The sequence below is a fragment of the Silene latifolia genome, chromosome X, assembly GCF_048544455.1.
Source record: "Silene latifolia isolate original U9 population chromosome X, ASM4854445v1, whole genome shotgun sequence".
Lineage (NCBI taxonomy): Eukaryota > Viridiplantae > Streptophyta > Magnoliopsida > Caryophyllales > Caryophyllaceae > Silene > Silene latifolia.
Genome location: NC_133537.1, coordinates 336,420,946 through 336,433,203, shown reverse-complemented (window position 1 = coordinate 336,433,203; position 12,258 = coordinate 336,420,946). Strand labels below are relative to the sequence as shown.

General features: G+C 36.6%; 1 protein-coding gene across 1 annotated transcript; it reads right to left on the bottom strand.

Annotated features, from left to right (window-relative positions):
• Positions 1 to 5,696: 5,696 nt before the first annotated feature.
• LOC141619045 (fatty acid hydroperoxide lyase, chloroplastic) lies at positions 5,697 to 8,444 on the bottom strand. Its single transcript, XM_074436078.1, has 2 exons — positions 7,886 to 8,444; positions 5,697 to 6,918 (listed from the first exon to the last, which is right to left on the bottom strand). Exons 1-2 carry the CDS (start codon positions 8,321 to 8,323, stop codon positions 5,878 to 5,880), a joined length of 1,479 nt encoding a protein of 492 aa, XP_074292179.1. The 5' UTR covers positions 8,324 to 8,444; the 3' UTR covers positions 5,697 to 5,877.
• Between the last annotated feature and the right edge of the window lie 3,814 nt (positions 8,445 to 12,258).

Below are 12,258 nucleotides of genomic sequence, written 5' to 3'. Positions count from 1 at the left end.
ACATTATAAGTAACATGATTATTGCTCTTAAATGTGAGTAAAAGTGTGGTAAGACTTAAGAGTGGCTATTCAAATTCCTCACGTTTGTCTCAAATGGTACAATGGAAATGTCAGTAACCACATCTTTCAAAGGTATACCACATGAACAGCCACATGAAGAACAAAAACATCATTATGAAAAGGAAGGCAGGAATTTCATTTTTAATTATTTAAAATGTCAAATTTTATTTACAGTGACGAATCTTAAAATAAAAATACTTTATAAGGGGTTAAAATTCAAACACCTAATTCTGTATTTATTACATTTACTCAGTGATCGAGCTTAGAGGGGAAGGAAAGAATTCTTCACTAAGCTACATAGATCGAGTCTAAATAGTTAACGGGGATGGATGATAATTTAATATTGTGTAGAGTGTATCTCATAGGTCATAACTCAAGTCTAGATCTATTTAATTAGGATCAAATTGTAGTCGTAGTTAGTTTTCCAAATATTTAATCTTTGACGAGGGTTATTGTATTTGTTTCCATACTTTAGGATTCAATAGTATATACTGGAAAAATCTTTTAAACATGTGTAAGTAGTGAGTATCATCACTTGCTTAATCTTCATTTTTTCCATTGAATTATTTTTTATGTTATTCTATACACTTGATGGTTTTATTAAATTGTCGTGGTACTAAAGGCGACCATCAGACCGAGCTGCTACAGTTTGGGTTATCTTAGCCTTGGACCATCACTAGAGAGGAGGCGAGGTGGGCTAGGCTCACCCAAATGCGGTCCAAGGCTGGGTTATAACTATAAACATCAATATTTTTTTTTTGTACAGGGTCGTACGACCTTGGCTAGAAGAGTCAGCATGACCCGGCTCTGGTATCTGCATGGGCTCGGCTTGGCTGACGGATTGCCATACTGGTATTGGTCGACGATTCTCGTTCATGGATCGCGTCAGTCAACGCTTCACGCCACTTTTCATTGTTGACTGAATATAACTCCTCCCTTTATCCATTTAACTACGATATGTTGCTCAAAATATGTGAGGATAATTTTAAACAAACATATGAACAAAATGAATCGACAAAGTAATTTACAGTCTACCTTAACTCGATCCATACTAACCCTAATCCGTCCAATTACGTACTTTAATGGATCAGCAAGTCTTGCTATAGACGGATATATCCGTCTATAGCAAGAAACGGGTCAAATACCCTTAAAGTGATGACATTTTTTGGTCCCACCATGCAAGTTGTTGTTTGTCTTATGCTTAACGTGATATGTTACTTGGCCCGTCTTTAGTTATAGAGGGATAGTTGCCGTCTATAATGAGATTTTATGTTAATGGATACCATGCTCTAATCTAGTTAAAGAAAATTGTGTTAAAAGTGAAAAAAAAGTCCAACTTTACAAGCATTTAAGAGAAGATAAAAAGCTAGCTAGATAGATTGTAACTTGACGTAAAACTTAAGAATTACTCCATAATCCATAATTCAAACAGTAGTATATAACAATGAGTAGCACAATCAAGTAACAGAAGTAAGGTTCATTTGCAGAGTTTATCCTCTAATAATTCAGATACTCATCAAAAATTGGAAGGAGTAAAACTTAAGATAAAAATGACACATACTTATCAACAATTGATCAAACATTCTGAATTGGGTATTCAATTTACATCATATCAACCTCACTTTTTGTGATACATGACTACATGTCATTATGATATGACTAAAAATTTGTACTGTGTAATAATAATGACTTATAAAGAAAAAAGTGTAATGAGTCCCTATTGAACCGACAGTATCCGTCGTAAGATGAAAACGGGTTAAATATACACTCGTTTAGAGTCCTAAAATATAATCCATATAGGATAATTTTTTTGTTAATCCTTAGGTATTCCGTTTTTGTCCCATCTATCATATTTAACCCGTTTTACACTTAAAAAAAACGTCTTAAACAAGATTTTGGTAAAAAAAGTCGTTAAAAAGGTGGGGAACAAATTATTTTAACCTCCCTTAATTCATGTAATACAGGTATTACCCTAAAGTTCTTTTTGACGTTTATTACCCTTTGGTTAATATTCGTCACAGACTCACAGTTCCAGTTTCCAAGAATCCACAGAATCTGTAATTTGATTTGGGAAAATACTAAACACTTGTAAATAATCATGATGATTTTTCGTGCATGCAAATTTTCTATGGAGTTTGTACAAAATGTAAACTTCCCCGTTCTCCCCAAGACAATGATATTATAAGTTTGACGGTAGGTCTTATGAGAGACAGTCTCCCACTAATTTAGTGTTAAAGCAAACTATAATTAGATGTTTAAATATCAGTTAGTTTAGCTGATTTTCGGATAATGATACAGCGCCATCGGGTGGCGCTCAATCTCGGCGCCACCCTTTCTCATGCACCATTTATTATCGTGGTCCCCACTTAATATTAATGGGTACTCCCATTATTATGGGGGTTTCCACTTATTGCATTGGGGAAGGTGACGCTAACTCATTTTTCTTAAATTATGCGAAAGGTGGTATCCATTAATTTATATTTAGGGTTTAAATTTCGTTGGTATCAAATTTGTCCTCGTGGTTTTTATACACCCAAAGACAAACTAAATTGAATGGTATAAAAATTTTCAAATTTGATTTCAATCTTTAGTTTAATTTTATAATTATAAATTTTGAGTTCGAGTTATGAGCATGTAATTGTATTTAAACTCACAAGAATAAATTTTACCGTTCTTATAGTCCTACTCAACTCAAAAACAGACTAAATTGAATGGTATAAAAAACTAAATATTGCTCACAACAAAATGAACGGTTATTGTTGGTCGCAGTCGCACAATTTCAACAATCATTGCACATATTGATTATACCAAATGCAAGGTACATTTATAATTTATGGCCCCATTAAATGGCCTCCTCCCAAAGTGGATGCTAATTAACTCGTTACTCCCATCTTACCCTCTTTTGATGTCTATTAAGAGAAGCAAGCATATAGTCCATCCACATATTCTTGTTCACGTCGGGTATATTCATCTTAAATTTAGAACAGATTAAATAAGATGAATAAGATAAAAATAAAATTTTTAGGGATCAGCAAAATAATAGTACTATTTAGCCAATTTAAATATTATTGACCTATTTTGTCTTAAAACAGATATATCTATTTAGCCAATTTAAATATTATTGACCTGTTTTAGTCTTAAAACGGATATAACTATTTTAAGAAAGATTAACTTTAATGAATTAGTCATATAGTCATATAGTACTACTTTTACGTTGAGTGAGTGCATCACTAAGGTTTTCACTATATTGCATATCTCATTCAAATCATATCATGGTCATTCAATTAGATTTCACTATAGTTTTACTCCTAGGTAAGTTCGTTCGACTAAGATATTATCATCACGTATGTTGGATCGTGTGACGTAAATTGTTTTTTGGAATGTCGTTACATTTACCATATGGGTATCTAGCTTAACTAGCTTAGTAATGCAGTATGTTGACTCTTTTTTATAGTGTTTGGTCATATGTTATACTCATGTTGACTTTTGTTATGGTGCCTGGTCAAATCCAGTGGTGAGCTTTGAGCAAAATCTAAAGGGAAACCAAGAATCAAAATTGGTACTTTTTATACCTATGAAATTATAAAGTAACATTATTAAAAATAAAAAGAGATATAATGTGAGCATGTAGCAGTGTGTGCTAGGCTTAGAGGTAGAGTAGGCAAATGGGCTGTGCTGGGCCGGCCCGCGTGCCAATCCGTCGTGCCTTTCCCCAAAATTGGCCCGGCCCAGGCACGGATATTGGGCCTCTCGGATCGTGCCGTGTCAGGTCCACTGATCCAAACCCACGCCGCGGCCCGCTCAAGGCACGACCATTTTCGTGCCCGGGCCATGCCTGGCCCATGGCTTTTAGTGCCTTGTCCGTGGCCGGCCCATGTGCTTTAATATTTTTTTATTTTAAAAAAAAATTGTTATATAATTGATGTATTTTTAGTACTTTTTGTTTAATAAATGATTAACGGGCCATTCTTCGGGCCGGCCCGGGCCAGACCGGTCGTGCTTGGTGCGTACCGAGCTCCACAGTGCCTGGGTCGTGCTGTGCCTGGGCCGTGTTGTGCCTGGGCACGGATTTCTGAAGAAAATCGCGTCGGAGCTCATCTCAAGCCCAGTCCTACCGTGCCCGTGCTTCTTCGATTTTATCGTCGGGCCGGGGTTGGCCGTACCTTGGGCCGTGCCGCCCACCAGCCCGCGGCTCTTTATGCCAACTCTACTTAGAGGTGTACAATGTGGTGGGCTAGCCCAACTCAGTTCGGCCCAGCCCGGGTATATGGGCCGAAAAAAGGTGGCCCGGTCAGCATACGGCCCAGCCCGATCATCCCCTAGTGTCGGGCTAGTGCCACGACTTCCTCAGCCTGACCCGGTCCAAACACAAAATAAAAAAATAGAGAGGCCCGGCCCTGTCCTGCCCGTTACTGAGTGGGTCGGTTTAGTGTTAGGCTAAACTGGCCCAGCACTGGCCCGGACAACCCGGTCCTCATTTAGTGTCGGGTCAGTGCCGCACCCACCCAGCTCCTTGGCCTAGCTCAGCCCAGTGTACACCTCTAGGTGGGCTGTCAATTTGTGGCCCAGACTTGACACTAAAAAGGGAGCGGACTGGGCTGAACTACGACCCCATACAGTGTTTTTTGTAGTATTTTTAAAAATTTTGCCGGACTTGGACCGAAATCTTGGGCATTGGTCCGACTCGGGTAGAGGGACGGGTTGGGTTGGGCTGGTCGGATTAGAAAACACCATCCCATGGATGTGGACTGGATTGAGCTGGCCCACACCATTTAACTGCGCCAAATGTAGGATTTGAGAATCGAACTCTAGTCTTCCTGTGGGAGAATGTCTTAAAAGCACTGAAACAACCATTATCATGCATATTTAAGTCATTGTTTCATATTTACTTCATTCAACTCCACTCTATCACTATGTTTTTTTTTCATATTTGTCAACGCGTGTTTTACGCGGCGGTAAATATCATTAGCTACGTATTTACAAAAATTATAAAAGTTAGACATTTTTAATATACTCGTAAAGGCGAATCAAACAAGATATCACATGCGTATATTTTCACTTATGTATTAATAGAAAATTGAAATTAAATAGTCACTTGTGAATAATGTACAAAATAAAAAGTAGTAGAGTGAGATTGAATAGAAGAAATATAAAGTATAATATTTCATACTCCCTCCTAGTCTGATTGTTGGTTCCTCTTCCCCTTTCGATGCTAGTCGAGTGTTGGTTCCCCTTTCCTTTTTTGGTAAGTCTTGTGTGGTCCAAATTCAATTCCATGTGGGGTAGGGTGTTATGTGTGGTCCAAATTCATTTCCTTAATTTTGGTGCCCAAAAGAAAGGGAACCAACAATTAGACTAGGAGGGAGTATAACACTGCAGGGTGAATCGGCCCCACGCCCACGTGACTTAAGATCCACCACTGTCTCATATCTTATACGGAGTAGTTTAGTTATTTATACAATTTGTTTGAATATTAGTAGGATTAGTTAAAAAGTAAATACATGTTAGTTAAAGTTAGTTACTATAGTTTGTTATGAGGTTAGTTAAATTCTGTTATGTAATAGTATAAAAGTAAGAGTTTCTTCTTCATTGTATTCATCAAATCATAATACAATTTAATTTCTCTCAAGCAAATATTAACACCAACTAGGAAAGAATATATATAAATACTCTCATATATACAAGACTTGACGTACTTAATATAAAGAAATCAATACATCTAAAGCTCCATAATAAATCTCAAGTAACTACATAATACAGGGTAACATATCAAATTACCTCAATCTTAAACAACAAGAATTTACGAACTTTATTATTTCACCCGGCTTTTTCAAGCCCAATAATATTGCCTGAAGAATCAACCTTTACAGAATCATACCTTAAGAAAAAATAGGCCACAAACAAGCAAGCAGTATGAGCAACATAATCCTTAGCTGCACATTGCTTATTTGATATATGAGGATTACTACTTTGTGGCCCATTTGACCAATACAAATAATCCAACAATTTAAGACCCTTTTCGCCCACAAACCGATCCGATACAAAACTTTCCGGATCATCAAACACATTCGGGTCTCTCATCACAAGTTTTTGAAACCCACAAAGCAATTCACCCTTTTTCACCTCAAAACTCGACTCGTGTGACCCTAACACGAAATCTTTCCTAGCCCGCCCGTACTGTAATGGTACAGGCGGGTTCAGGCGAAGTGCTTCGTACACAAATGATTGAACATATGGCATGTCTTTCACCGCACTAAAACTTAATAATGTACTAGACGTACATTTTTCCTTCACTTCTTTCTTTAATATCTCCTGTACCCCGCCGTCATTTTTAGCCAAAATGCTAAATAATGTCGGGAAAAATACCGAAAATCCCCCAAATGCATTAAATCCTAAAATAAAAATTAAATTATGTATCGCTTCTTGTTCACTAAGCCCAAATTCGGTTTGACCATGGCGTACCATTTCCTTTCCTTCTTTCGCGACAAAATTCGCGAGTTTATTATAATCCCCTTTAACTAGGAAAAATGGGTACGAAAAAGAATGAAGGAAAATTTCTTCTAAGGGTTGAAATAAACCTATGTTAACCGTAGGCAAGAGTTGAACGCCAAGCCATTTATCAAGCATAATATGACCCGATTCGCTCATTTCGGGTGAATAATTAGCCGGATCGGCTCCGACTATGCTTTTGCATAGGAAATTGAAGAGGCATTTTTGTAGGGGAGTAAATAAGCTAGCTGTACCATCTTTAGAGAGTGACCCATCAATTGTAGTCCACATTGTGTCTAAACTTGATATTAGGGAGGACACCCATATGCCTGAACTTTTCTTTAGTATGTCCATTGCAAAGCCTTTGATCTGACAAAAACAAATTATCGTTTAACAATTAGTCTCTCTTAAGACGAATGTATCTGTCTTAATATTGAAACGGGTCAAGTATTATCCCCACTTCTGGCCTTGTGCATATAAAACAAATTGACTAAATGAGATGAATCATAAGTGAATCGAACTAAAGTGTACCTAAATAACACCAATCTTATTTAACTCAATCTGAAACCAAATCGAATGATACATTTATCCCCTAGTCTAATTGTTGAAAGAGGTAATGTTTTTGAAAAAGAGTAAGGGAGAATGAATAAGAGAAATTGTGAGCTGAACTGAGCTGAAATAAGAGTTGATTTATGAATAAATGAGCTGAATTCAGCTGAACTAACTAGACTATATATGTACACTTTGAGGAGTATCAGTCTACCTCCCAAATATTTTTACCTATATATTCGCCCCGTAATAAATTTTGGATCCGCCATTGGCACCGGATAGGACATGAATGTATAAGCCATAACAAAAGGGTGAACACTAAAGCTTGTTCTTGGTCATAAAGGCACTCACTTTTAAGTTTAGTTCATAGCTTATAAATTCAGTTCATAGAAATTCAAATCAGTTCAAAACTTACAAATTTTGTTCAGAAGAGTTTAGTTTAATTCATACCCATTTCCCTAAGTTTAGTTCAGATTTTATAATTTCAATTCAGGAAAGTTATGCTCTTATAACTTCAATTCAGATCAATATAAATTTAGTTTAAAAAGTTCAAATTCTATAAATTCAATTATGTAAAGTTCAGCTCTTATAATTTCAGTTTAGATCATATAAATTTAGTTTAAAAAGTTGAAATTCTATAAATTAAATTATATAAAGTTCAACTCTTATAACTTCAGTTCAGCTCATATAAATTCAGTTTAAAAAGTTCAGATTCTAAAAATTCGATTCTGTAAAGTTCAGCAAAATTAAATCCAAGAGAACGGAGGCTAATAAGTTTATTAATTACCTTAGTATGATGTTCCTCGGTAGGATCTAAATAAGCACAAACCCTCATATTTCCAGTGAACTTAACACTAGGCATGAAATCACCAACAAGAACATCCTTCTTCTCAATAATATCCATATCAAACATATGAGAAAAGGATTGACAATCAAGGACCGCGATCACATTCGGATTAACACCGATGAAAAACGGAAAACAAGGAGGAACATTTGTCCTAAAAACACTACTATTGTGTTTTTCCATCCTTGACCTAAAGAACTTCTCTTGTCCTTGGAACCAAGTATAGTTTAGCCGGTCCGATAACGGTCCTATCAACGGCCACCCGTAACTTCCCGGGAGCGTCTTTAGCGGTCGATTAGCGGGAACTGGTGGTGTAGGGTTTAAGGTGGTGGAAGTTGGTGTTGGCATTTTGGCTGTGATGCTAAGCATTTGGACCATCATGCCTTGTATTTTAGTATTTGGGTGAATTTGTGTACCTCTTATTGTGTAAAGTTCATGTGATATGTATAAGAATAGTTAGTCTCGCTTAAGACGGAGGTCACTGTCTCCCTTATTGTTTTTTCTATGCATGTTGGCATGCTGCCTGTGATATGTAGAAGCAGTGGCGGAGCCAGGATTTTAAGTTAGCGGCGGCAAAAAAATTCAGCGGGGCAAAACCTTGAAAAAAAATAGAAAATTTTAACTAAAACAATCGAAATTTTCAAATGCCCACGGGGGCGACCGCCCCTGCTAGCCTCCCTGGCTCCACCACTGTATAGAAGAATAGGTAATCTATTGTTGTTCTCTATGTATTCTGCTTTTATCCTATTAATACTATTTAACCTGTTTTAAGCTTAAGATGGATAAATAAGTCTTAAAATGAGAATTTGTGGTAGAAGAATTGTACCATGTTGTTTTGTCGTATGACGTTAAAGAGATAAGCTGATAGTAGATGTGTATGGACGAGCTTCATGCATAATGGTCCTACCAAGCTTTGATGCAATAATGCATGCAGTACATACTGTGATTAACGTCCAAAAGAAAAACCGTGTTTTATGTGACACAAATAAAAGAGGCCGGTGGGAATAGTTATATTATTCATTAGGTTAGTGACCCCTGCAATTAAGATTAATTTTAAATTTTTTCTATTACTCCCTCCGTCCCGGTTATTTGTTGTCCTTTTGTTTTGGCACAAAGACCAAGAAAAGAGGAGAGAGCCAATTACTAAATGACATGTGGATCAAATTGAGTGTGAGGCGCTGTTTGGTAAACGGCATATTGACCAATTTTTAGCATATTCAAGGGTTTTAGCATGTTTGACCAATCAATATGCTAATTAATGGCCCTGTTTGGTAAATAACATATTGATCGAAATTAGTAAATTCCGGCCTAATTAGTAGTTTGACCAAACAATCTACTATTTTCATGTGTTTGGTAAACGGCGTATTCTGATAGCATATTGGTCGGAATCTACTGTTTTTGAATATGCTGCTAATAGTAGCATATTGCATTAGCATATTCACTTTATTCAGGAAACCATTATAATTATCTTAAAATCTGCTAATTACCAAACGCCCTTTTTTAAATATGCTGATCTGTTTGATAGTCAAACATGCTACTGAAATCTGCTAACCGTATTCTGCTAACGTTATCCGCTATCATGAATCTGCTTCTGCTATTTGCCAAACAAGGTGCTTACCCCAGCATATTGGTTAGCATATTGTAAAATAGGAAATTTTTCTCCATTTTACAAAGAAAACTAACAATCTACTAATCGTAATCTGCCAATTACCAAACACTTAAATTAATTCTGCTAATTATAATATGCTAGTCAAACATTCTGATAAAATCTGTCATTTATAATCTGCTTTTGCAATCTCCTTATGCTAAAATTAATCCGCTGTTTACCAAACAGAGCCTGAATGAGCAAATTGTTCATCAAATGCATTCCTAAAATAGAAAGTACAACAAATGACTGAGACACCCAAAAATAGAAAAGGACAACAAATGACCGGGACGGAGGGAGTAATTTTTTTCATTACTTTATTTTTTTGTAAGAAAAATCTTGCGATCGATTTGAAGTGACAATTGTTGAAATTAGTCTCTTAAAACGGTTCACCTAGGAATCTAGGATCTTATTTGTGCATATAAGATATGTATTGTTTTCTATGTATTTTTTTATTCAAACTACTAAATTCGACTTAAATTTAAAAAGAATATACGTATTTGTTTTAAATAAGAATTTATGCAACCATTTAGGTATTAGAAGACAAAGAGCCCTCCCTCTTTACAAAGTCACATGCATGGCGGAGCCAGAAATTGATCACGGCGAAAATGAATGGATAATGATTTAAGTGAAATTGAAAAGAGTAGGAGATTTTAAATAGAAACGTTAAAATTTTGGACCGCCAGCGAGGACGAGCTTTCCTTCTACCCCCTCCGGCCTCCACCACTAGACTATACTTTATTATTCTGTATATGGTATCGTGGTTCCTCAATTACTTCTATTAGACTAGTAATCATGCATTCTCACAATAAAATTGTTTTGTTTTAATGCTTAGAACAATTGACATTGCATAGAAGAAAACATTATTTTTGGTACGTATGTGTGGACTATGTTTTTTTTTTTTTTTTTTTTTTTTTTGAAGACGAGGGGTTGAATCCCCCGGGCCCATGCATTCCCGCACTACCACATAGACCATGTAAGCCCCCCCCTTCGGGAGCTACAGTGGCCAAGTGATCATCGTCTCAGCTGGGAGTCGAACCCGGGACCTCTCAACTCCTACATTTCTGCAAGCTTCAAGGTTTAACCCGACTATCAGCCCGGGCTTTCTGGTTTTGCTCAATACCAAACACAAAGTGTTGTACGTGTCATTTTCTTTGTAGACTATTGATACGAAAATTGCGCGGAAGCGGTTTATAGAATAACGAACAATAATGAAAAAGAGATATTTGCTTCGAAATCTGTCTAGAAATCGAAACAATGAGATATTTGTGCGATCTAGACCTATAGATCGAACAATGGTGACCGAGGTAGCAAAGCGCGTGCTAGTCGATCTAGTTTAAGCCTGAAAACGCGTCAGACAGAAACCGTTTTGGAACGAAACGCGTCGATCCTATGTTTACAACTGTAAACGAAAAACTCACTGTTTTTATTCAATAACTCAATCTATGTGATAAACAATACATTAGACCTCCTTATATAGGAGTTAGAAACCAACCTAGCTAACCTAAAACAATCTGAAACTTACCTAAAACCGTCTTGCCTTATTCTGTTAACTAGGAAATAAAATAAACTAATAATAATCTCTAATTAGGAAATAAACTAGTCCTAATGATTTATGGAAAACCTATATTTTGTATCAACTATTGTTTCGAAACTTTTAGAAAGACAACTGATCTTTACTTAAAGACCATCTTAAACTAAGATATCTCACACTTCTTCCTTTTATTACCTCCTTTATTTATTCCTTTTATTACCTCCTTTATTTATTTAGATGTGGGTTATCTTAAGTTAAAATGATTTTAAAGAAAAAACTCTTATTGGAAAATATTGTCTCGGGTTTTTAATGTCGTTGAATATATTGGGGGTGAGTACATGAATAACATGATTGACTTTGAATGTGTAATACAAAAGGTTTTGAAAAAGAGTAATTTGAATGGATAATGATAAGGCGTAACTGAGTGGCGTCGAAATTGGGTATCACCCTCTCACATGCATCCTTTATTCCTTTATTGAAGGGGTTCTCACTTATTCTATGTGAGAGGGTGACACCGAGATTAAATGTCACCCAATGACGCCAACTCATTTTCCAATTTGAATAAAGTTATTTTGAGCTAGATTGTTGCATTGGAGAGAAGTGGTCATGGGATAAGTTGGGTCGGTTGGACCGTCCCTAACCTGCCCCAAAGGGGTAGGCGGGTCGAGCTAGCGTGGTCCTGACTCTGACCTAACTCGTTGTTGTGTTTGGGCAGGTCAAGGCGAGCGAGCTAGTTTAGCTGAGTTGGACCCAATTTTCTAAAGATTTTAGACAAATTTAGGCTAGCAAAACTTTTTGTCTTAATAAATAAATTAAACCACGGGTTATTCAATTTTCTAAGACCATCCCCAAGCAAGGTCACGAGGGAGGTCGCGACCTTGTTGGGTCGCCTTAACCAACAATTAAGCATGAGATTAGCGTGACCTTTTGGTTGCTCTTGACCTTATTAGGTCAATTGGTGATCCAATATGTGTCAAATTATCATTGGTCGTAAACAAAACAAAAAGGGTTGGAAGGTGAAAAATGATTGGGTTGATGACCTAGGTCGCGACCTTTTGCTTGGGAGGTGAAAATGGGTCAAGGTTAATAAGGTGGGATTAAGAATAAAATCGGGTCGCGACCTAATTAGCGCGACCA

What these genes read in the sequence shown, in the direction of transcription:
- LOC141619045 (XM_074436078.1), bottom strand. Translation starts at nt 8,323, where the DNA reads ATGATGGTCCAAATGCTTAGCATCACAGCCAAAATGCCAACACCAACT. An exon ending in CCGAGGAACATCATACTAAG is followed by an intron (nt 6,919 to 7,885) that starts GTAATTAATAAA and finishes TGTTTTTGTCAG; the next exon opens with ATCAAAGGCTTTGCAATGGA.